The 24,717-nt window shown below is 57.4% G+C and overlaps 7 protein-coding genes across 7 annotated transcripts; 5 read left to right on the top strand and 2 right to left on the bottom strand.

Moving 5' to 3' along the window:
• Window positions 1–1,207: 1,207 nt before the first annotated feature.
• B0I36DRAFT_360590 (uncharacterized protein) lies at window positions 1,208–3,017 on the top strand (the record flags this gene model as incomplete). The annotated part of the gene is made up of 2 exons (XM_046158338.1): window positions 1,208–1,763; window positions 1,897–3,017. The coding sequence occupies 2 exons, from the start codon at window positions 1,208–1,210 to the stop codon at window positions 3,015–3,017; spliced, it is 1,677 nt and encodes a 558-aa protein (XP_046015271.1).
• Window positions 3,018–5,306: 2,289 nt separating this feature from the next.
• On the top strand, window positions 5,307–6,625 carry B0I36DRAFT_89095 (uncharacterized protein). The gene has a single exon (XM_046163530.1). The coding sequence runs from the start codon at window positions 5,576–5,578 to the stop codon at window positions 6,326–6,328; it is 753 nt and encodes a 250-aa protein (XP_046015270.1). The 5' UTR covers window positions 5,307–5,575; the 3' UTR covers window positions 6,329–6,625.
• Window positions 6,626–8,178: 1,553 nt separating this feature from the next.
• On the top strand, window positions 8,179–11,770 carry B0I36DRAFT_89086 (uncharacterized protein). The gene has a single exon (XM_046163529.1). It carries the CDS (start codon window positions 8,281–8,283, stop codon window positions 11,461–11,463), a length of 3,183 nt encoding a protein of 1,060 aa, XP_046015269.1. The 5' UTR covers window positions 8,179–8,280; the 3' UTR covers window positions 11,464–11,770.
• A 307-nt stretch (window positions 11,771–12,077) lies between these two features.
• B0I36DRAFT_360588 (sulfate permease 2) lies at window positions 12,078–14,795 on the bottom strand (the record flags this gene model as incomplete). The annotated part of the gene is made up of 3 exons (XM_046158337.1): window positions 12,078–14,255; window positions 14,315–14,460; window positions 14,519–14,795. The coding sequence occupies 3 exons, from the start codon at window positions 14,793–14,795 to the stop codon at window positions 12,078–12,080; spliced, it is 2,601 nt and encodes an 866-aa protein (XP_046015268.1).
• A 2,173-nt stretch (window positions 14,796–16,968) lies between these two features.
• On the top strand, window positions 16,969–19,201 carry B0I36DRAFT_264293 (rab-GTPase-TBC domain-containing protein). The gene is made up of 3 exons (XM_046151181.1): window positions 16,969–17,733; window positions 17,801–18,594; window positions 18,678–19,201. The coding sequence occupies exons 1-3, from the start codon at window positions 17,224–17,226 to the stop codon at window positions 18,799–18,801; spliced, it is 1,428 nt and encodes a 475-aa protein (XP_046015267.1). The 5' UTR covers window positions 16,969–17,223; the 3' UTR covers window positions 18,802–19,201.
• Window positions 19,202–20,832: 1,631 nt separating this feature from the next.
• B0I36DRAFT_405731 (uncharacterized protein) lies at window positions 20,833–22,138 on the top strand. Its single transcript, XM_046161797.1, has 3 exons — window positions 20,833–21,130; window positions 21,213–21,290; window positions 21,352–22,138. Exons 1-3 carry the CDS (start codon window positions 20,912–20,914, stop codon window positions 21,898–21,900), a joined length of 846 nt encoding a protein of 281 aa, XP_046015266.1. The 5' UTR covers window positions 20,833–20,911; the 3' UTR covers window positions 21,901–22,138.
• Window positions 22,139–23,067: 929 nt separating this feature from the next.
• On the bottom strand, window positions 23,068–24,717 carry B0I36DRAFT_346996 (hemolysin-III related-domain-containing protein; the record flags this gene model as incomplete). The annotated part of the gene is made up of 2 exons (XM_046156521.1): window positions 23,068–24,405; window positions 24,478–24,717. 2 exons carry the CDS (start codon window positions 24,715–24,717, stop codon window positions 23,068–23,070), a joined length of 1,578 nt encoding a protein of 525 aa, XP_046015265.1.

The following is a 24,717-nucleotide window of genomic DNA, read 5'->3' as shown; positions in this document are numbered from 1 at the left end:
ACCAAGAGGGCCTGCCAAGCCTGTGAGGGCGCCCGTGTCGCCCTCTAGCTCAAAGACCCGTATGCATAGTGTCGTATGTCCGTGCAGGCCACCATGTCGTCCTCGCAGAGGAACCGGTGGTGGCTCTCCCAGACGCGGCCAGGGTCCGTGGGCGGCCCAGAAGGGTGCATGGCCTGTGCTGTCGGGGAAAAGTACCCCTGGGTACGGCGGTACTTCCACGAGCTCATTGTCACACCCCTCCCCCCTGCCTGTTCTCTTCTTCTCTGACCCCATCCAGAATTAGAAGATACTGGCCGCTGCTCAAGTGCGAATCTCCGCGCATGGTGGCTTCGCCCCCTGTCGAGTCCACACCCAGGAGCCCTGCCGGGCCCCCGGATAGGCCAACTAGGGTGCCAATCGTCGGCGCCGCCTCATATTGTCCTCGACACCTGCTGGGAAGCCACCCCAGTCCTCGTCTCCCACCACGGGCACGGATGAGGGCCTGCATGGGCCGCGGGTGGTGCCTGCTGGGTCGCCGCCCATCCCCCATCCCACGAACGGACCCACATGATATTGACCGGGGGTCCTCATCAGACGTTGTTGATCTGTCTCTGGGCCTGTCCGTCCCGCTGCTCGACTTATATCTCGAGGTCCCCTTCAAAGACGCTCGTCCTCCTCCCCGGCCCGTGATCGACACTTGACTTGGTCCGGACGTGGTACCCTTCTCATTCATAACCATCCCCGGTTCCTGCTCTTCTCTGGTGGCTCATGCTCTCGGAACCCTTCGATATCCACATCGAACTTCCTGCCCTTCATTAAGTATTATATAGGTCGTGTCCTACCATCCTGTTCGACCCCCATCCCGTCCTTTGAAACCACTATCACCAACGACAACCTCGACCAACACCAACAGCTTTGCCTATCTACCTGACTTGAAGACTCGGGAGTCGAAAGTCTTGTAATAGGTCCGCTTCATGTATCGCGTTGCCGCCTGAGCTACAGACCAGCAGCAACTCGGACAGTCGATCAACATCACTAAGACTGCCGTCCACTCCTTGCACAAACGTTTCGCACCTGCCAACTATTAGGCGGTGGAAACCTACCATATATATACTTTAATAATTAAACTCGTCAACAGGTAAGTCTTTGGAGCTGGACACAGTCAGAGGGGACCTTGGGGAAATGCGAATGCTGACCGATATTTCACATCAAGCAGCCAACAGAAGCCATGGACGCTCACATGATGGCCTCGCAGATGGGTGCCGTGCCTTACTTCTACTACACCCAGGACGCCCGGCAAGACAACAGGCAGCCCGTCCACTACAGCCACCCTCACGCTGCCTACCACCAACAGCCACAGATGTTCCCCATCGTGCCGACTCTGCCTTCGACTCCCATCTACTCGAGACCTAGCTCGTCGAGCTCGCAGCATGCTATGATGCACAATAAGGCTTTTGCTCCCGTCCCGAGCATGATGACCCCCATGGGCTCTCCTCACAGTGCCCACCGCCAGAACGTCTGCCTTGGACAGCCTACCAAGCTCATGCTCGAGACAGACCTCGGCGAGCACGAGGGTGTCTACTACCCCGGCACGCCGGCTCTCTCGACCTCTGGAAGCTCCTTGAGCAGTCCTGGAAACAGCGCCAATGACATGCTGGCCACGCCATTGAACCCCATGTTTTCTGGCCTCGACGGCTCAGAGCCTGCGAAGACCGAGGTGGAGCTTGTGCCTGAGACTGCCGTCAGCTTTGACTGGTCTAGCGGCTCGCCCCCTTTGACACCTGGTAAGTCCAATATTGCACAGGAAGCCAACGAGGCGATGCGAGCATGCCGTGGCCCTCAGCTGCAACAAACGGCGAGGACCCCTTGACCGTCTCCACACCACTCGTTGCTAACACAACACTTCTCCCACCGCAGTCTACTTCCAGTCCCAGATGTCCGACAGAGCCGCGTCTCTCGAGGCTAGCATCTCTGGTGACTTTGTGTCCACCACCACATCCGCTTGCCCGTCGTTGTCACCATCACCCCCTCCATACGCGCCCTCTGTGGCTTCCGAGCAGGACTTTGACTTCTGCGACCCCCGCAACCTGACGGTCGGCGGCATCGCGTCGAACCCGGCTTTGGCTCCGGAGTTCTCCGGTGCTTCCACTCTGGACGAGGATCTCTCCATCGCCAAGAACACCGCCGCTGCACACTTTGACTTCGCCTCCGAGATCCAGCACGGTCTCACCACATTCGACGACATCTCCGACTTTGAGTCGGAGGACGATTTCGTCAACGGCCTTGTCAACCTCGGTGAGCAGTCGACCTCGGAGGTCAAGAGATCGCGCTCAGGCACCTGCTCTACCACTCTTTCCTTGGGGGCTGAGAACTTCCTCGTCGGCGGCGACTTTGACTTTGAGGACACCACCTCCTGCGCCACCGCCATCACCTCTCCGGCTGGCTCCACGGAATCGGATTCTCACATCTCCAAGAAGCTGAAGAAGGCCGAAAGCGCCAGCACCAAGCCCTCCATGAACGTCGCTGCCGACTCCAGCGCCAGCAGCGCGCAGGTGGCTGGCCAGCCCGATTCCGCCAGCGCGGATGGCACGACTGATGGCACTACCCCGTCGGCCTCATCTGCCAGTGCGGCTGGTCTTCCTGCGCCTCCTACCCGTCGGGGTCGTAAGCAGTCCCTGACGGAGGATCCCACCAAGACCTTTGTGTGCGAGCTTTGCAACCGTCGCTTCCGTCGTCAGGAGCATCTGAAGCGCCACTACCGCTCTCTCCACACCCACGACAAGCCCTTTGAGTGCACGGACTGTGGCAAGAAGTTCTCGCGCAGCGACAACCTTGCGCAGCACGCCCGCACTCACGGGAGTGGTGCTATCGTCATGGACCTGATTGAGGGAGAGGAGGGTCTCGAGCAACAGGACTATCAGAATCTTGGCAAGGTGCTCTTCCAGGTTGCATCCGAAGTTCCCGGCAGCTCCACAGAGTCATCTTCTGAGGACTCCGCGAGTGAGATTTCGAAGAAGAAGCGCAAGCGGTCCGAGTGATTCTTCGAATCGTCAGACGCCTTCTCTTATCACACAACACATGGTCCTTGACCCTGTACGCCCGCTCACGACTTCTCACGACTTCTTCACACACACAACCAGACTCGTGTCTTGCCAGTCTGCTAGGGTTTCTTAGCGGGGCATGCTTTCACAGCATGCTTCGAATTGGTTCTTAATGGGGCGCCGCCAGCGCATTTGCAGGGGTTGGGCCAGGGGCACCGAGGGGCCCATGGCTCTTTAGTGTATTATCATCATCCTCATCATCATCTTGCGAGCATCTGCTTTCAGCTTGATTTCACCGTTCAGCAGTCACATGGCGATTGATACACACAGACAAATTCACCCACTCAAGACGGTGGTGGAGAGGAGCAGCAGGTTCATTTTGGCCCGGCGTGGCACACGGTTGAATTCATTCGTTATTTGACATTCAAGGCACATGCGTGGGGTTGGGTTTACAATTATGGGTAGGGGAAACTGGCACGGAAAATAAAAAACAAACCCTGTCCTGATCAGAGGTTCACCGGGAAGCGCATTTGGTTTTCTGTCTGTTATACCTGGGACGTGGCATATTTGATCTTTTCTCAACACTCGTTGTACTAGTCTTTTGCGGATGGACACATCATAGCTCGGCGCAGCACAGTCTCGCCATATTCTGAGCAAATTGAATCCTCGTCTCTCTGGCAGCGGACCTCAAGGTCTGTCTAAGCCTGGCGACTTCACAAGCACATTGTCCTCTACCTTGCCATTCGTGCCAATTGTCCGCTTGTGAGCCCATTCTCTTGTGCGTCGACGAGGCGTCGAGCACTCGCTTGCCTGGACTGTCCATGGCTTTACTGCCGGGGCTAGCAATGGTGTGTGACCCCAAATGCGCAGCAGATTCAGCGACTAATATCATGTTGCCCACACACACACACACGCACACACGCACGGCAAGCAAGGCACACTATACCCAGCCGAGGATTACTCCGATCATTTGTCCAGTCAGAAGACGATCTAGAGTCGATCCGGACTTGGTGTGATCGCAGTCCCACCTTTTCTCTAAATTGGTGATCGATCAATCAAACTTTCTGTACTACTGCAGTATAATGAGCGCAACGCAACCCAGATTAGAGTTTTGAGCTAGTTGTCGAGGGTTGATCCCGTGTTTCACCATCAGCATCCGTCTGGCTAAACCATCGTGTTGGTTCCAGTGAGTGTGCGCCCACACACACACACACACATAGGTGTATACACACGCTAGAATCTCCCAGCGTGTGGAACCTTTGGATAAGCTCATGGTCGTCTCCCCCTCCCAAACTTGCAGCTGCCCTGCGTACTAGCGCAGAGATGAGAGATCTACCGGCCAGCACGGCGAATCTGCCTGCCTGAACCCTGGGGGGGGGGGGGGGCGCCACGCACTCTTTGCATCAAGGGCTGCAATGACACCTAACGCATCCCGAACTTGGCCGTTACTATTCCAGGGCCTTCTACACACACACATAACAGGCATTGACTCTTCCACCTCCGGGAGTGACCGACTTTCTTCCAAAGTTCCCCCCACGCGCGCGCGCGCGATGTAGTACAGGAAAACCCCATCGATGTGGGTAGCGACTGTGGCGTTATCCACCTGTATCATCCTATCACACCGACACACACACGCACATATATCTATGCCTAGGTATATACATACACACACACGATGATAGACACAAAGGGCCACCGGACAGGATGACTACCTCATCAGTCTTGGTTTTGGGACCTTGCTGGATCCTTCCGAAGCATGATTAGTGTCCTGGGATATTGGGGGGTCTGGGGTACTTTTGGAGTCGACGTGTGTCAGCCACGTGGAATCAGCACCTTGGCGGCGGGAGAATGTTCCCATTGAGCACTAAGCTGGCTGGCTGGCTGGACTGGCTTCGCCTCAAGGGCCTCCTTCCCCCGTCCTGTATGCGACGAGCAGCAATTGGCTGAGCGGATGGGCCTGCCTGCCTGCCTGCCTGCCTGCCTGCCTGCCTGCCTGCCTGCCTGCCTGCCTTTCATGCCTGCCTCTAGACCAGACCGCCCATCGACTCTAGCGTCCCGGTTGTAGCACACACTACGTCAAGCGAAGTTACAAAGTCCGCATGGCATTGATTATCGATGGCGGTGGACACCAGTCGCGGGGCTGGGTTTGGTGGGCACCACTTTCTCAAGCCCGTTTCCTCCCCCCAAAGGGGAAGCATAGCTCCGAAGCCACACCTGCGACGAATACTGCGCTAGTTGGGAACGGTTTGCCTTTGCCCACCAACCCGGGCGTGGCACTCAGCTAACACGACACGAAGACGAGGCGGCTGGGGGGACGTGGGACGTGGAGAAAATGCACCCACGGATGGAGGCGGTGGCTGGCTGCTTTAGCTTGAGCCCGGCGCGTGGAGCCGAGACATGATGATGATGATAATGGACCTCGATGGCGGCGCCGTCGACCTCTCGCATGCGTGGGACGACCGACGGACCTGTAACCTGTAACCTGTGGCGGTAGCAGTAGCAGTGGCAGGACGAGCTCTTGGCGTGGGGGAGGGAGTGATAGTGCTTGCTGTGGGATGCGTGGCTTGGAGAGGGGGCCTCACGATGTCTCATCCAACTATACACTAAATATGGCGAAGCGGGTTTCCAACGACAGCCACATAATATATACGCTTACACATACTATCATGGTACTATGGTACACGTGTGCGCAGCTGCATGCAGATATGCCGGCTCTTCCCCCCCTCTCCATGCTGCTACACCCACGCACGTGGTTGTGGCTTGCTCGCTTGTCTGTCTCATCTAGCTGCCGTCTGGCTGGGCTTGGAGCCAGGATGTGGGGTTTCCTTCTTGATAACACTGCGATACGACCAAGTGTGTGGGCTTCTGCTTGCTGCTGCTGCTGCTTGCATGGTCTTTGTGTATCTTTGCATCATGCATACCGTGGGGGGACTGCATGCGGTGTGCGTGTGTCGGTGTGTAAAGTAAGTATCTTTGCCGCCGTTGAATTTCCGTTGCTTCAGACCATCACCAACCCAGGCAGAATCATACACTGCGCCCCCCTCGTCAGATTTGAGCAGCACGCTGGGCATCAGTGTAGACCATGGAGGAGGCTCTGCCAAAGAAGTCCCATTCCAGACCGAATGCCCAAAAGAGCCAGCCCGTCAGGCTTTTGGGACAGGGTGGCACACCAGCCAAGGGGGACCCCGGGATGCAGACAGGGCCCTTCTGTAACAAGGAGATACCTCTCCGTCCGTACCTTGCTTCCATGGGCACCAATCATTACGGGACGACAACACCGAAGGGTCTGGGGGGTTTCCCATGGGTGAAGGAACCTTCTTCGGCGTTTCGTTTTTGTGTGCCTGTCTGTTGGCGATCAGGGTCTCCCGGCTGGCTGGTCGACTGACTCGCACGTACGATATCGCGTTGTTGCGCTGCTGGGGCGCTTGGGAGATGGAATTTAGGTGCTTCTAGATCGAGCATGGACCATTCGGCTGGGGATCAGCATATGGCCAACTGTCATTGATGTGTGGCTTGCCAATCTCGCTTGGACTAGAGGCGGTTGATGTTCAGCGCGCCCAAATGGCCTCTCATGCATCAAGTACCTCAAGGACCCGGCATCAAACCTGGAGCTGAAGCCCACTCTTCTTCTTCACGCTTGCAGCGCAGCTCAGCACAACACACGCCCCTCCGGGGGAGACGAAGTAATTGACGGCCTGAGGTAGTGCGCGTTGCTGGTCGGCAGTCAATTTCTTCAGATGCCGCTACGGGGAGGATCCGCCCCCCCCCAAATTGACTGGTGCATTTCTGGCCGTCTCTTTGAGATAGCGCACTCTTCGGCTGTACCTCCGCTACTTGGTGTATGTAGTACGGGCTTGTCGTTGCGTGTTCTAATCATGAGGCTTCTCCACCTGCGCGACAGCGGCGACAGAGAGGGAATCCGCCTTTATCTTATCCTTCATGGTGGTGGTGCTGCTGCTCTGTCTCCCCATCTGATAACGAAAAGACACGACGGTGGGACTTTGCGACCCGCAGCGCGTGCAGGTTCTGAGCACAAGTTGCGATAAGGCATATGTAGATGGGGTCTGTCGAGACAGAGTTGGAGCCGTAAAGGTCCAGCCAGGTCAAGGTCCAGGTGAGTAAATTCTGCACTGACAGGCCACCACCACCACCACCTGGGGACTTGGCAGTGGCTTGCTCGCGCTGCTTCTGCCGTGCTGCTGCTGCTGAAGAAAACGGCCTGCAGATCCGAGCACGTGCTCGGTCCTAGTACTGCCGTGCGTGCTGCAGAGAACAGGACCCTGGGAGGCACCGGCTGAGACAGGCAGGGTCCAGTGCAGCACGAGCGCGGCCGGCAGTTGGGTGCGTGGTTGCTGCACGGCGCAAACTCTAAAAAGGCAATGGAACAAAGTACATGGCCACTCACTGACTGCCAGTCTTTTTTTTTCTTTTTTTCTTTTCGAATCCCTCAAGTCGCAAGTCGCACAGAGCCAGGCCAGGCCAGAGGAGCGGTCTACAACGGAGATGCCTGCTTGACTCGAGGCTGGGCAGGATGCTGGCCGCCGGGTCCCCGGGGAGAGGCGACCCCTCGCTTCCGGCGCAGTGGTGCTGGTATCCTCTTTGCATGGAGGGGCGTGTGTAACACGAGCGGTTGCGATGCGACAGAAAGATTCCAGAGGGCTTCCTTTTGCCCAGCCAGGGCAGGCCAGGCGGACCAGACCCTGGCGCTGGGCAAAGGTGCCGTGCCGGGGCAGGCGCGGCCCCGCCTTTCCCTCTTGGGGCCCTGCCGTCTTTTCCTCTCCACGCCACGTTAGTTAGCGCACTCAGGCCCGGCCACCTCAACCGCCACTGATATGTCCATCTCCTCGACGCGAGATTGCAAGCACGGACGGCCTGGCCGCTACCACGCCGGCTCCACGATCTCCATCTGCCATCACCGCGAATGCCATCCTCGCCTCTTCCGGTCCCGACCCTGGACACCCGCCTGCGCCAGCCAGTGGCCTAACCCTCTCCGCACACGCCAAAGTGCCTAGCTTGGCCGATCATCCTTAGGCTCCTTTGGTCGTCTTCGGATGCCCTCTCTCCCGGGACGGACCACACCAGGCAAGACAGCTGATAGTTGCACCTCTATCCCTCCGCCCTCAGAAGCCACATTCTGGACGAGGCTCGTCACCACCTCCGACCCAACCTCGCCCACACCACGCCACCCCCGGCCCCTTCAAACAGCACCGTCTTGGCCAGCCACCAGGCACGACGTTGCGCCGCACCACGGCCTGTAGGCATGGCCACGGGCGCCGCTCAAGGGCCGTCGCTCGACGTCGTGGCCCTGGTCTCCGGAGGCAAGGACAGCTTCTACTCCATTCTCCACTGCCTCGCCCAAGGCCACCAGGTGGTGGCCCTCGCCAACCTCCATCCGCCCTCGTCCTCATCCACACGGGTCCCTCCCGTTGCTGGCATTGCTCCCGCGGCTCAGCACAGGGCATCCGGGGGCTCGGACTCCCTCTCCACCGCGGCTCTTGCCACCCACAATGCCAATAATGGCAGCAGCAGCCATGATGATCCGCCAGAATCCGACCTGAACAGTTTTATGTACCAGACGGTGGGGCATCAAACAATCCCATTATACGCCCAGGCCACCGGGCTGCCCTTGTTCCGTCAGCCCATCCAGGGCACTGCTATCCACCACGGCATCAGTTACTCCCCCGACGGCCACCACCGGCGTACTGACCATGATGCCGCCGGCGTCAACGGACCTGCGGACGCAGGTGCGGACGCTGACGACGACGAGACCGAGTCTCTTGTCCCTCTGCTGCGTGCGGTGCTGAGAGCTCACCCGAATGTCAACGCCGTCAGCACCGGAGCCATCCTTTCAACGTACCAGCGCACGAGGGTCGAGTCAGTAGCCATCCGCCTGGGCCTCGTTCCGCTGGGCTATCTCTGGCAATACCCGGATCTGCCCCGGTCTTTGCCGCCGCCGCCATCGTCATCTTCATCGTTGGCAGTGGGCGTCGGGAGCGCCGTGGTCGATGATGATGCCCAGCTCCTCCGTGACATGGCCCACACGGGTCTCGAGGCACGTATCATCAAGGTGGCCAGCGCGGGCCTGGACGAAGGCACACTATGGGAGAACGTCGCTTCGGAAACAGGCATCAGCCGGATCCAGCGCGGTCTGCGGAAGTTTGGTGGTGGCGGGAAGGGTGCTGTGCTCGGTGAGGGCGGCGAGTTCGAGACTCTCGTCGTGGATGGCCCTCCTGAGCTGTTCAAGGGCCGGATTGTCGTTCACGAGGACGACCGGCAGGTGGTACGTGAAGGCGGTGGCAGCGAGTGGCTGCTCATTCGTAGAGCTGCAGTCGAGATGAAGACGGACTCGTCCGCAGCCAATGTGCTGCCGGCGGCTCAGAGGAGCGTGCCCATACCGGCACTGCTCGATAGCAAGTTCGAGGCAGTCCTCGAGGTCTCGGGGCAGCAAGTCGTGCCCGAGAGCACTGCTCATGATGACCGTGACACTCTGTCTATGAGGCTGCCTCTGGCAATCAGTACTCCTTGTCAAGGCGGCAATGCTCGTGCATGTTTTATTGGCGAACCGGATGCCGGCAGTGTACAGCAACAGACTGAGCGCGTCGTTCGTGACATCAGATCCTACCTCGCCGAGCGCTCTCTCGAGCCGGTGGACATTCTCAATTCCATCATTGTGCTCCGGCACATGAACGACTTCCCGGCCATCAACAAGCTCTATGGCTCCCTCTTCACGGAGGCCAACCCGCCTGCCCGGGTGACAATTTCCTGTGGCGACCAGCTACCCTCCGGATGCCAGATCGTCGTATACCTCGTCATGCAACGCTCGACAAGGGACGAGCACAGAAAGGGCCTCCACGTGCAGTCGCGCTCGTACTGGGCACCCGCCAACATCGGGCCATACAGCCAGGCGATTGCCTACCCCTTGCTGCCGCCATCGAGCTCTACGACCGATGGCAACTACCACTCGCTGCCAGCTGCGGTGTCTATAGCCGGGCAGATCCCCCTGGTGCCCGCGACCATGGAGTTTCCCACACCAAGGAGCAGTAACAGCAGCAGCAGCGGCAGTCAGGGACCGGACGTCCAGCAGATCACCCTCGCGCTGCAGCATCTCTGGCGAGTCGGCGCTGCGATGGACGTGGCATGGTGGACCAGCGCGGCGGCTTACTTCCCGTCTACCACCACCACTTCCACGGCAGAGAACAATCTCTCCAGCTCACGGCCATCACCACCACCACCAGGAGGCGGCGCCGCGATGGTCAAGAACAGCATCGCCGCGGCCGCCGCGTGGCGGGAAGCACACGTCTGGTCTGCCCCGCGCAATAATGCCAGTGGTAATGACGATGACGAGGGGCCGGATCTCTGGGACAGGCGGTACAACGCGCAGTACCAGTCCTTCGCCTCGTCCGGGGCAGCGGGAGGTGGCGGTGATGGAGATTCTTCTTCCGGACCCCCGCAGCTGCCAAAGTGGAATGTCGTAGACGCTTTCGCTGCTGCTGCTGATGACGATGAGGATGACGATGACGAAGATGCTGATTATGGAGACGAGGAGGCACGGGAACGTAGACGGGCGGCCCAGAGAGCCCGCAAGATGGCGTACGTCCCGTTCTTCTTCGCCGCCGAGGTCGAGGAGCTGCCCCGGTCCGCGGGCGTCGAATGGCACGCGCACATTGGGCTCTCCAAGATCCCCGAGGGCTCGGTGCGGGTGTGTAGTAGTACCACCACCATCGCCACCACCGCTGCTGCTGCTGCCATCACGTCCGCTGAACCCGCTCCTGGCAATGAAGAAGGCAGAGGCAAGTCGGGCGAGAGGGACCTGCAGGATGAGGAGGAGGAGGAGGAGGAGGAAGGCGAGTTCGTTATTGAGCTACACCACGTCGCCGTCACCACGGGGGGGCATGGTGGCAGCAGCAGCCCTGGACTGGGACCGGGACCGGGACCGGGACAAAGCACATACCTGCACACGACCGCCGTGCTCCGACGCGGCGCCGGCGCCGGCGACAGCGGTACATATACAGGAAATACCGCTACCTTCGCCCTTGCCGACGCCGTGCAGCACCTCCAGCGGGCCCTCGCCTGGTCCATACCCACCCTTCTCGGCGGCTCAGGGGAATCGAAGAGCGAGGCGGTGGTGGCGGTGGCCAAGGGCGACGGCGACGGCGACGGCAACGGTGTTGCTGCTACTGCTGCTGCTGCTGCTGCTGCGGCGCCGTACTTGGTCTACACCGACGCCGCGGGCATCGCGGCCCCGATCCCGGTTCCCGTGGTCGTGCCGGTCTCTAAAGTGTACGGGTCGCACGGATCAGCATCGTCTTCGGCTCCGGCCTCGGATCCAGCTGCAGCTGCAGCTTCCGCTTCCGCGGCTGTGATACCGTGTCACTCCCTCCACGACGGCCAGGGGAGGAGACTCGCTGCCGTGGCGCTCTTTGAGACCATCTTGACCTCCTGAACTTGGGCGTGCTCTCGTGCAGAGGGAGGCAGTCTTGCAGGTTGTGACGATTGTATAAGACCCCAACCGGAGGGAGAGCAGCAGACAGCCCTCGTGTCATCGTTCGTGGATTGGTGTTGCCTTCATAGATAGATGCCAAGCTAGGTATTCGTCACCAAGTATGACGAGCTATCTGAAGATATACATGCATCAAAGCTAGCTACATGACGAGCAATATGGGCAGCCACTCCCGGAAGGCGCGTAATCTTGCAAGAATGGTATATCACCAAGGAATCAACTCGGAAACGGGCAGGAGAGCGTGCTCTGGGGCTCGCTCTTAGTCAATTTGCTGCAGCGTCTTTCAGCCGCGCAATGTAGTAGTGTGTGTCTGGCTCGAACTTGCCTATTTCTTTGTCCCCAGACTCGTGTCAAGCAACCCCATATGCATCAAAGGGTGCGACATGGTTGTCCCATTTATGCATGATCCCAAAACAATCCATCCAAAACGCCAAACAATGCCTCATCTTTCCCAAACTTCAAAAAGGTTGTGGCCGATTCCACTGCAAATAGACAGACAGGCAGGTGTTCCAATCTGGAACTCTCATCACTCTTTGATCCCCCTTTCCCGGCCCTCTTCAAGGCGTAATCCCAATGTCTGATCCTCCACGTGTCTCGACTTCCGCTCTGGCTTCGACATTGGCAATCGCACTTTGCAAAGCACTTGTCAGGTCCGTGTGGAACAGAGGCCGGTTCAAGCCATGTACCACCACTCGCCGTTTCGCCGCGGCGTGATTGTTGGAAACGCCTGAGCTGCTGCTGGCTGCACCCATCGAGCCGCTGGGCTGCACTTGGGAGAAGCCTGTTGCCGCGATGCCCTCATCTTCTTCTACACTCGAGGCTTTACCAGCGGCCACGTGATTATTGTTGGTCTTTGTTTGTATGCCATCAGGACCCAAATCGTTTTGAGTACCATGGGCGGACTGCTCAGTGGACTGCCCAACGGCATCCTTCTCGCCGTGCTCGTATTCCCGAGCAGCAGCTGCTGCAGCGGACGAATCACCACCAATCTCTGCAATGCTGAAGATCGACCTCCACTCCACGTGCTTGCCGTCAGCTCGCTCAGTGGGATAGCCAAATCCAGCCGACACTAGGGCGCGTTTTGTCCACCGGGAGTTGATGCAGGCCATATGCCAGTCGACATAATCAGGCTGAGTGTAACGATCCATCTGGTTCCGGACGTCGATAAGGTGCTGTACGGACGTAACATCCACGTTGCTGACCGAGCTGAAGTCCAAGATGATCGCCTTGAGGGTGGGAAGACTGGTATCCTCTGCATGGCCCTTCTTTGGACCCGGATCATTCCAAGGTCTGTCACCCGGGCGGGTATACGTATTGGTGGCGGTACGCCGAGTGTTGGCAAAGATGTAGTTGCTCAAGAATGTGAGCGTAGAAGTGGCACTTGGGTAGTTGAAGCTCTCCTGGAACCGATAGATGAAGACACCTGGATATGGGCTGGAGATCTCGAGTTCGGGGTTTGACCCGTCCGCATTGCCAATGGGCAAGAACAGATTGCGCGTCGCCATGGAGCCGGGGTCCGCCGAGTCGGACTGTGGCTTCATGGTCCCGTACGAACCCACCACATTATTGTCGTTGCCAATGACGTGGTCGCCAAGTACAGAGTGGACCTTGACCTTGCCCAAGAAATCGCCCTTGGACCGGAGGACTCGGTACATGTACACACAGAACGAGAGGACCATTGTGACGTAGATGCCGTTCTCGATGCTGCTGAATACAATGACGATGACGCCCACGAAGAAAATGAAGACCTCCAGAGGCGAAACACGCCAGAACTTGTAAAGCGTCTGGGGAGGCGTGATCAAGTCACCCACGGCGTGGATGATGACTCCCGCAAGTGCAGCTTGTGGGATCCAGTAGAACATGGCACCGAGACAGTAGATGGCGATCAGGACCACTGCAGCAGTGATGACACCAGCAAAGGGTGTGCGCACTCCAGCCTTGGATTTGATGGCAGTGCGGCTAAAGGATCCAGTGGCAGGATAACCTCCCAAGAAAGGGCCAAGAATGTTGGTGACACCGATCGCGACCATCTCCTGCGACGGGTTGATTGTGTAGTTGTTGACGCGGCCGAAAGACTTCGATATGGCAATGTGTTCGATGAGCAGGACAATGACCGCCGCGGGCAAGTCGTTGACGAACAGCGATATAATGTCTTTGTTGATTTTGGGCACGGCCGCGTGTTGGAAGCCGGTCGGAACCGGGCCAAGAAGCTTGAAGGCCGAAGTGCTGCGCTCTCGATTCACCAGCCAGCTTATCAGCGTGTACAGCAAAATGATGAACGCTGTGCGTAGTGTAGACAGGAAAAAGAACAGCTTTGCCCTCTGTGGGAACTTCTTGGCGTAATACGTGCAGGCGAAACGGATGCAGTAAAGCAGGAACAACGCTGTCAAGCCTACAGAGGCATCCAACGTCGTGGTCGGAAGGCGCTTGAGGGTGTTGATAATCACCAGGTACGTAGCCTCCCGGGTGTTTACTCCAGTGATGCCAAGCATCGTGGAGACCTGACCAGAAGCAATGCTGATGGCCGAGCCAGTCATGAACGAAGCGAGCGACACCAGCGGCATGAGCTCGACGATCCAACCACAGCGAATAAGTCCGATAAAGAGGACTATGCAGCCGCAGATCACGGACAGGGCGCAGGCAACAATCCAAGGCTGGTCGCGGTAGGCTTCAGGGTCGGCCTCGATGGCACGGGTGACGATGCTGCCGACAAGAGTGGACATGACGGCGACGGGCTAGATGACGTTAGAACAAGGCTGATACTACGACGGAAGACGGGCGGAACAAGACTCACGCCAATGGTAATGTCCTTTGAAGTCGCAAAGAACCAGTAGCACAGAACACCCATGAATGACGAGTATAAACCAAACTCGACTGGCAAGGCGGCAAGGCGGGCGTAGGCCATTCCCTGTGGGATGACGACGGCACCAACGGTGATGCCTAGTGACAAGTCAGTGCGTGGTTCTGGGATTGGGATAACAGGCAAGATTTTCCTCACCAGCTACGAGATCGCCCAACAACCACTGCAGGTTGTAGAAGCCGATCCATGAGAGAAAGGGGAATAACGACTTGAGATATTCGGCGACATCTCTGGCAGTTGGAATGAGCTCATCAAGCCACTCGGCGGAGCTGGGCTGTTGTTCGACGAAGCCATCGGCAGTATGGTTGGAGAAGACGGACTCGCCGCGAGTAACAGGATTGTCGTACTCGGGCTCCTCCAGCTGAATGCCAAGGGCCTTGGCCAAAGCATGGCCGATCTCTCTCCTCCGCGACATCCTACAGAGACGAAACACCGGACCTGGGCAGAGAAGCTTGTTGTTTGTCGCAAGCGGCTGTAGGGCGGAGGCCAGAACAATTACCGTGTCTTGGCAGGGGTCAGCTGAGCAGTGACGTGCTTGACGGTGGCGATGGCGTGATGGCTGTCAACGGTGGCCTTGCCACGAGGTGTGATTTTCAGGGTCCTGTATTTAAATAGAGCCAGAAGCACATGCTCTGACTTGGGATATTTGGCGTCGCAAAGATAATGTATAGGCAAGAATATCAGAGATGTGATCTAGGGCGAAGGGCGCACCCTGAAGAGCGGAATCAGGCTGTAGTTGATGCTGGCTGCGGTAAGCCTATGTCCGAGCGATAGGCTGCGGAGCGTCACGCGGAGGTTGGTAAGGTGTCTCGAGTGGCCAGGACAGATGCAGCTCCCCAAGGTCTAAGTACCCCGGTGACAGTGGTCACGCTGATGCTTCTCGTCGAGACTGTGTGGTTGGTGTTACAGTAAGCGATAAGCTGTTTGCCGCAGGAACACTACTGTGAGTGAGAACCGCGTGGTGATGCAAGATGCCCCAAAATGTGATGGGCGAGCGCGAGTGGCTCGTCGTCGAGTGCAGGAGCAAGAAAAGCAGATACGGGCCGAGGACAAGAAAAGATATAATATCAGACAAGTAGTAGGTAGATGACGACTGTGCCCTCGAGCACTGCAGAGGAGGCAGGAGCCGTGGACTTTGGCCGGGCAGCCTGGAGTGGGTGGCACCGGCTCCCCGTCAGGGCAGGCCCAGGCACAAACTGGGGCGCATGCCTTGGCGCGCCTCCGCCAGACCCGCGTCCGCACCCGCTCCAGGGGATGCTGAAGATCATTATCAATCAAGCAAGGCACTGCATGCTCACCGTGACTTTTGGCCTTTGCCAACCTGCTGCAGGGCGCTTGGTTTTCCGGCTGTTCCGTCGCTTCCCTGGCCATGTCGCAGCTGGCTCTGCAGCCCTCCAGAATACTCTCTGTACACGCTTGGTGTTCTTGACAGCCCCCTGCCAGGGACGGGACCAGAAGCGCGTTGGCTTTGTCACCGCCAGGTCCATGCCAAGCTCAAGAGCCATGACATTACTATGACGGCTGTCCGCTGTGCAAGCTTCAATTCTAACTAATCTAATTAATGGCAACGGCGTCGACGAAGAGCCTGTCGCTGGCAAACTCGACTGCCCGCTTTTGGAAACTCACGGGCCCCGGCCAGCCAATCAGCTCGCATCCCGCCGGCGGGTGTGGCCCGTGCACGATGGTGTGATCGGGTCCAGCTCTGATGCCATCTCGGCAGTGACGCGCATCTCCATCCAGGCACAGCGGAATCAGTCCGTATGTACAGCATCAGCATCGATTACGAATGGCTGCCCCCTCGTTCCAATCCCTATGCTTATATTATATGCCTCTGATATAGACTATTACCAGCAGGCAGGATGCAGGCCTCGCTAGAAGTGCCGCCCTGTGTCACCGCGGCACTCGACTCGCTCTACTCCACCCACCCACAACCAGCAAGCTCCATGACCAAGCCCGCAATTGTGAGATTGACATCCACCACAATCGAGATGTCTCGCCCGCGTGTTCGTGCCTGTCTGGGAACAGCCGCCAAGGATTTTGAAAAAAAATTGAAAAAATTGTGTGACTGGGAACCAGCAAGAGTCACGGGGCAAATACACGAGAAGATGAGGGCTGATGTCGACCTGAGGAGAGTCGAGAAATGGACTTGAAGGTCCCTTGATACGCCAGCCTGTGCCTCTGTGCAGCAGAGTAGAAATGAGCATCGGGAGCAGGCCTGGAGGATGCATTGTAAGTGCGTTCTTCCAGGAAGGCATCAGGTCTGACGTCAGGGTGCCCTGCTGTGCTGGCTTCTTATCGGGCTGCTCTTGTGCTTATCGCCCCGAGAACCAGACGCGACCCTCACCTCACGCAGATCCGACGCGTCTTGGTAGGGGCTCTATTCTGGGAGATGTGGATCTGGCCCAGCCCTTTTCTCAGGGACAGCTCCGTTGCCCGCGGACCGCTGGGCCGGAGACGTCGAATGTCGCAACATGCTTAGTATCGCCGTCATATGCGGCGGATTGCCATGCTTGAGATATTGTACAGCCACACCGACTGCAAGTCAATTGGCACCCTGCCAGTCAGAAGGCGGTGTCGAGTGCCCTGGCGGTTCATGCAGGTGTCGAGGTACCTGGGCTAATTCAGTAGTTAAGTGCGTACCTTATGGTAGTTGCTAGCAAGTGCCAGCCCCGCGTATTTGCCTTGAGCCGCAACGTCGCAGTGCGTCTCGACCAACCACCACCACGACGAAACCAAACCACCACGTCAACTTAGGGGCCAGCATTCGCATCCACGGACGGGCCTGCCCATTGCTCCTTCCCCATCTCCGCCACCCCTGCGTGCCTGATTGGACCTTCTGAGCCATGCCAGCACCGGCATCGAGTCCCTCCAGGGACGGCCTGGGCCCGTATCTCGCCCACCCTCACAACAGCCACGTCTTTGCATCGTCAACCACAGAGCTCAACCCGCCGCCCTCGCCGCGCACCCAGCGCACCATCCGCAAGCTGCAGTCGGCGCACAACCTCGGCGCCGCCGCCCGCTTTGGCAATGCCCCCTCCCTCATCGCCCAGCAGCGCCTCCACAACCTCCAGGACCGTCCACCCTCGCCTTCCCGTCAGCCATCAAACAGATCCCCTCAGAGGCACCGCGCCAACTCGGACGCCCGGCCCCCGCAGCTGAGCGCCTCCATCTACGGCACTCCTGGCCCGTCATCAAGACGGCCAGGCCTCAAGCCCACGTCGACCGCCGCCAATGAGATGTCCCTTGAGCGTCTGATCCGAGATGGGCCGCCCGCCGGCGACGTGGACGGCGCACTCGAGAGTGCTCGGCTTAAGGTCCTCGACCAGGGCATCAAGAGTGACAGCGACGGCATGGTGAGTCTCCTAGATTATGCAAAGTCTCGCATGAAACCAATGTGATAGCTGACCCACAAGCCACTAGTCATCAACCCGGATATATGTCTGGCTGATCCTGCTGGATGCCCCCATCGTCAAGACCGACGACTACATACAGCTGATCCACCGGGGGCCCTCGCCTGCTTATTCCAAGATCCGCAATGACACATTTCGCACTTTGACTACGAACCCGCTGTTTCATCGTCGCGTCAGTGAGGCCTCGTTGATTCGCCTGCTGAACGCGATTGCGTGGATGTTGCACGATGCCAAGGACAAGAGCCGGCCCAGCAGCAGCAGGCAGTCTGTTGGCCCGTCGTCGGCTTTCCAGACTTCATTGGACGATATTTCTCAAATCGCCGTGACCTCATCTCCCTCAGCGAGCCGAGGCCGCTCAAGGGCCCTGACTGCGACAACGGACGGGTCTGAAACGAATGCGTCCGAGCCTGGGACGTATGTTCAGGGCATGAACGTCTTGGCTGCTCCGTTCTTGTACGCCGCACGGAGCGAGGTTGAGGCATTCGTGGCGTTCCACCGCCTGCTCACTAAAGAATGCCCAGGCTACATCAGAGGCGCCATGGACGGTGTGCACCGCGGACTGGCCCTCGTCGACAAGGTGCTGGCTATCGTGGATCCCAAGTTGAGCCTGTACCTCACCTCGAAGGGCCTCTCAGCAGAGATATATGCCTTCCCGTCTGTTCTCACCCTCTGTGCCTGCACGCCTCCACTGCCCGAAGTGCTACGCCTGTGGGATTTCCTATTTGCCTATGGGCCGCATCTCAACGTGCTCTGTATTGTGGCACAGCTCATCATAATGCGAAATGACCTGCTTGGTTCACCAAGGTGAGTTCGATGTCAGCCATGCTTCCGTGAGCCGCCGACCGGCTGCAGGGAAGATGAAGATGTTAACGATTATTGTCAATCAGTCCCAATAAACTCCTGCGGCCATTCCCAGCCCTGCAGGCTGACCCGATCAAGCGCACTGCTTTAGCGATCATCAAGATGATCCCCGACGACGTCTATGCCGAGATCACAACGCATGCCCTGTGAAGGGCAACACCCACGTACACAAGTACGAAACTGCCGATCAAGCAGGACGCTTACGACGTAATGAATATTAAAAGCTGCATGAGGGAATGAACATGAATTGGATTTGTACCAAAACGCAATTGCACCCGAATTGAAGCAGGAGTTGGGTCGGAGAAAGGTTACACCTAGTGTATTTGCAAATTTAACAAGGGTCTCCATGCTTTATGAAGCCGCAACTGTGGGTTGGCTTGAGGCTCTGTTTGCTTATTGCTGGATGAGAGTGCTCGACTGTACTGCGCATCATCTGGTGTGCACCTCCATTTGCATTTCCACCGCTAATGTGCTTTTGAAACAAAGTTGGAGTGTTCAATATGCGCGAACTTGACATGAGCTGAGCCAGAAAACGTACGCGAGCAAAGGCAGGCTGTCTGGTCACGAGAAGTACAAATATGACTTTGACCAGGGTTTTTTGGGCCTTTTTTTTTTCAAATAAGGGCAAGCAAGGCGTCTATATTCCTTGCTTGCCGCGCGGCAGGGGTTCACTGCAGTGAAGTGAAGAGCGCTCTACGGAGACAAGGGATGGAGGAGTTGTGGACTGCCAATAGTACCAAACCTGGTTCTCCCTGCCTAAAATCTCGGCTAGAGTGACCTTGGAGCGCAACTGTCAGAGTGCAGAGACTGCAAGGCCTCAACCTGGACTCCTCTGTGCTCGGGTAGATTTAGCAACGTTCGGGGCAGGCGCATTGGGAGTGCCCCGATGCGGAGCAAAAAGGCGGTGCCCTTTGGTGGTGAGGTGTAATTAGTTGGTACAACCAAACGGACCAACAACGCAGGCTCGGTCAAACGAAAGCTCGCCCCCGATCAACAAGCTCATTGTCGTGAACAATCTTGCTACCGGCTTATGCAATGCCCCGCTATCTTCTCAAAAATCCCAGTGCCATACGTATTCTCTACGAAGCTGGCATCCCGCATCAAGCGCGCAGTCATACTTGAGCCGGGTCCTTCTCAGCTCTGTTGTCGTCATTGACAGCTCTCTCTAATTGAAGTCCAGAGGATAAATCAAGGGGCTGGGATCTATCTCCCTCATCGGTGCGCAGTGCGTGCGCAGAACACACCAACACAAGGCCACGATATTTGCCTCGCCTCCAGCCACTCTGAGACATTGCCGCCCTACCCACGTAGCCTCAAGCGGAAAGGGAGCAGGAGTGCCCATGCCAACCCACTGCTAACCCCTTTTGATGATCCCTATTTTAGAGTGCCGTTCGTCTCATCCTCTGACGCAAGGCTATTCATCTGGGGCGTATGCCTCGTGTGTTTCTGCCGGACACCACCGCGGCTGCCCTTTGTGTGTATATGCGCTTGCACCTGCCGGCTACCGGCCTGTCTTACTGCTGACTGACAGGTGGTCCTTCAACTCTATCCAGGGCTACATGTACTAGCCACAACGACTGACCTCGAGGCCAGCAAGGGCAGAGAAATAGACCAATGTCGCAGGAATGCAGATGACTCCAGGGGCTTGGATCGCCGACTGCCTAGCAGCCCTGAACTGGATGCAGTGTCCTGCCTGTGGAGATGCAGACGCTGCGGCAGGCGCTTGCCACAGCCTCGTGATCTCGAGCGGCCCGATATCCTGCGATTGAACCCGATCAAGGGGCTTGTCGACGGCTGTGACAGGTCGAAACATTGGCAGCAAGGAGAATGTGGATAGCCAAAGGGAAAAGAGGAAGGAGTTGTCGAAAGCCCTGCATGGCCAACGCTGTCGACCGAGATTCGACTCACGCATACTAGGGGGCATCGCGGAAAAAAAGTCATTCTCAACCATTGACTGCGTGTGTTGATCTATATATCAGTCACAGACCTCGCCCTTTTTCGGCTCAATTCCTGCTCTTTCCTCACATCGTCTCGCCATCGTTCAAAGACTGTCGTTCATTTACACAACGTCGTTCTGCCAGCCGCCCCAATAACAAACACTCTTTCGCTCACTTACATCTTTACCGATAGCATCACCTTTTCACAGAACAACACTATTCTCTAACAACGTTTCTCTAACTTCATATTCCGGCACGACGAAACCGGAATCTCTATATTCCTTCACTTTTCGCGGGTGCCATTGCTCCTCCAAGATCACACTATGCAGATCGTCTCAACTCTAGTTTGGGCCGCTCTCGGCCAGTCCGTCCTTGCCAACACCAGACAATATGCGCCTCTAAATGCGCCCAGGAGAGCCGAGAATGCCAAGCGGTTGCCCCAGCAGTCAGAGGTTCTCTCATGTTCAGAGACTTATGGCCCTGGCTCGATGGCCTGCGGCAAGCCTGACCTGAGACTCTGCTTCAACCCTACGGCTGGCGAGGTACGTTTGCGCTGCTCATTGGCCGTCACCGGCCAATGGTTCGCATCTATTTTATAGATTACTGACTCTTGTGTTTTTGCAGTCTTGCTGTGGCGTCGATGGCGGATTTTGCGAGGCTGGCTTCCACTGTGCTCCTGTCCCGAGCTTCTGCTGCAAGGATGTAAGTGAAAACATTCACCTCTTTTACGGTTTCATTAATGCTAAACATCATCACCATCAAGGGCGAGGACTTGGAGACGTGTGCTAGAAACGCCGGCTTCGCGCTTCCCACTGAATACAGCGCGTGGCCCATCTCGGAGAGCGTCACCTCTTCTGCCTCGGTCTCCGCCGTCACCCTTATTGCCGACCATTCGACGCTGTCCAGCAATGGCACTGTGCACTCCTTCTCTCCCATCACTGCTGCGGCGACCACCGCCACCATAGACTGCGACGACGAGGACCTCACCACCTCCTTTAGAGAGCAGGTCCTGCCCGCGCTGACCAGCAGCACCACTTACGTGGCCCCTGCTACCACATCTCACGTGGCCGCCGCCGCCACTGACGACGAGTACACCTTCTCCTTCGAGCCCGCGCCCACAATCGCTCAGGTCCAACCCACGACAAACTACACCCTGCCCATCATCACCCCCGTCCCGCAGCCGTCCACCACCGTCAAGCCTATCGTGGCGATCGCCGGCGCCCCCTCTGGCGCCAGGCCGCCCTCGGCCGGCGGCGCAGGGTGGTCATACGTGCTGGCTGTCGGGGCCGTGATGGTCGTCATGGCATTTTGAGAGAAGGCGCTGGGCGGTGAAGTACATGAGGGATGATAAGAAGTGGGAAAGGGGGAGCAGTGATAGAATTCGGTACATTGGGAAAACTTTCTCACAATTTTTCGCCACGGAGTTTTTCGTCTCGTTCCTTAATACTCTTTCCTTTGTTTCATCGGGGTCTGAAGAAGAAAAAAGGGATTGTCACTGTAGTCGCGGCGCGCACGCCGGATATACGGCATCCATTTATGATACCGGGAACGGAGGGGGGGGGGGGGGCACGAATGATATTTTGCTTTTAACATTCTGGAGACAAAAGTCATGTAGAATCGTTAGCCATTTGTTGCGTGGGGATTCTATATATAATGAGGCTAACTTAGTGCAGAAAATACACTCATAACAAGACGAGCCTTTTTGCTTTTTCCTTAAAGGAGAAGACAGGAACTCCCGTCAAACCACCAGACAAAAGCCGAGAGAGAAACATGTGCCCATACAGGTCATGCTATGGCGAGCAGCTGAGGCGTCGCACCCTGCCTCCCCCCTCCCCCCTTAGCCCCCCGGCGGCGCGAGTAGAATTGCACAGTGATGCCACTTCCCTATGCTCTGCCGCCAACGTACGGCATTTGCTCGGTGTGGGGAGAAAGCGTGCGGGCCGAGGTGATACGACAAAGCAACAAATCAAGACAAATGTGATGCCATATATGCCCACCTTAGGTACCTACCTACCTACCCACCTAGGTAGGCAGGTAGGCCGGCCTACACTGTCTTGTCTATTCCGACCGTTTCCGCACAGGAGGAACAGTAAAAAAAAGAAAACCCTTCAGGCAATGTAGACGCCGCGTGGGAGAGTAGAACCCAGATACATGACCGCCTACACGTCTCTCAAGCGGCCAGGCGAATAATCTAGAAAGTTGAATTCGAAAATATGTATGCTTGTATGAACCATGTACTCGTGTAACGCTCCCGCTTCGCATCGCTATGTTCGGTCTGTCATCTACTAATAGTGGTTCAGAGAAGAAGAAAAGAAAACCACCAGCATGTATATACAAGAAATATTATAGACCTGTTTCGGGTCTGTCGCTCCTCTAATGTCCAAGAAAACCAAGAATCGGACACCACCTCATGCCCCTATGCAAATCATCCTCATTCCGCATCACCTCGTGACCACGTCTCGGCGTATAAGGAAAAGAATCAGTACGCCGGGCAGCCCTCTTGCGCGCGCTGGAAGGCACCAGAGAAGTGCTGCTGCATGGCGAGGAAGTGGTACACAATGCCGCCCAGCACCGCGACGTGCCACAGGTTGTGGGCATTGCCAAAGTAGTCGAACGCGCCTGGGTACCACCGCTCGGGGACCTTGCTTGCGTAGATGACGGCGCCGACGACATACACGGTCAGAGACTTCATGAGGTTCGAGTCAGAGTAGAAGTCGAGCGCCCACTGAAACCCGCGAGTGTAAATAACCTGGAAGATGGGGAGAAAGCCCGTGGCGCCGAGACCGATAAAGAAGGCGACGCGGACCCAGGCCATGTTCTGCTCGTTGAAGCGTGGGTTCCAAGGGAGGATGACGCCAATGATGCCGAGCACCATGGTCGCCGTGATGTACGACCAGCGGCTGACGGGTTCGCAGTAGAAGACGGTGTACTCGGTCGTCATGATGGACGCGGCGATGAGGAGGGAGATGCCGGTGTAGTCGACGCACGCAAAGCACTCCATCAGCCCCTGATCCGCGTGACAGTTCATTGTGTGCCAGACAGTGCTGCAGATCAGGCACTTGCAAGCGGCGAAGAGGAAGACACCCGCGATGAACATGTCGGTCTTTGTGTAGAGCGCAAAGTTGGCAGAGGATGGATAGAAGTAAAAGGCAATGGCGAGAACGACGACCAGGCCCAGGGCGTGCGTCCAGATATTGACCGTCTCATTGGACACGCCAAACATGGACCGCACGCAGTCCAGCGATGTTTCGCGGAACCGGTAGCCGCTGTGGATGTGCGGGTTGACGCGCCAAGGAGTAGGGAGCTCGTTGTATGTCAGGTGGCCCTTCTCGCGGGCTCGGGCGATGGCCTTTTGCACCGTGTCTTCGAGCGATTCCTTGGCATGCCGCGCTTGCTCAAATCCTTCATTCACCACACCGCGAGCACGCTCAAGACCCTTGTCCATGACCCTTCGACCTTCGTCCATGAAGCTCTCCGCGGCGTCGGCGGCATTAGCAATGCTCTGGTCCCGCATTTTGACTGCCCGGTTCTCGAAGTCGTCCAGCATGTTGTCGAGCAGTTCGATGCCCACGCGGGCTTTCTCGTTCATGGACTCGGCTGCCGCCAGGGCATCGTGGTATCGTGCGTCGAGGGTCTCGACCATGACCTGAAGTCTTCGGCGTCCGGCACCAATCATCTCGCCAGAGACGAGGGAGCACCTTTCCCGCACAGCCTGCAGTGTCGCAAATGTCCTGGCTATGCTGGCATCAAAGCTATAATCGCTGAGGTTTTCAAAATGCTCGAGGCGACGCTCGAGCTCTGTGAGAAATTGGTCCATCTAAGCGGTCGCAGCAAAGTCAGTAAGTCTGGGTCTGCGGTAACAGCGCCACCGTCTGTGGGGTGGGCTCACCTTGAGCAAGAGAGCCTCCTCTCCGTCCATGAAATGGTTGACAATGGACTTCCTCCGGCCAGAGGTTAGTTGTGAGCCCGGCCTGCGTTGCCGAGGCTGAGCATCCTGGGTGTCGTTTCCGGAGGCGGAGGCTGCCACCGGAGAGAGCAGTTTGCTGCCATCCTGTTCTTGCTGCTGTTCTGAGCAGCCTTTCCGTGTGTAAGACGAGGCATAAGACATGTTTGCGGAGGTGAGGTCCAT

Source organism: Microdochium trichocladiopsis (assembly GCF_020744255.1).
Source record: "Microdochium trichocladiopsis strain MPI-CAGE-CH-0230 chromosome Unknown B0I36scaffold_3, whole genome shotgun sequence".
NCBI classification, from domain to species: Eukaryota; Fungi; Ascomycota; class Sordariomycetes; order Xylariales; family Microdochiaceae; genus Microdochium; species Microdochium trichocladiopsis.
This window is presented reverse-complemented; position numbering and strand designations above follow the sequence as displayed.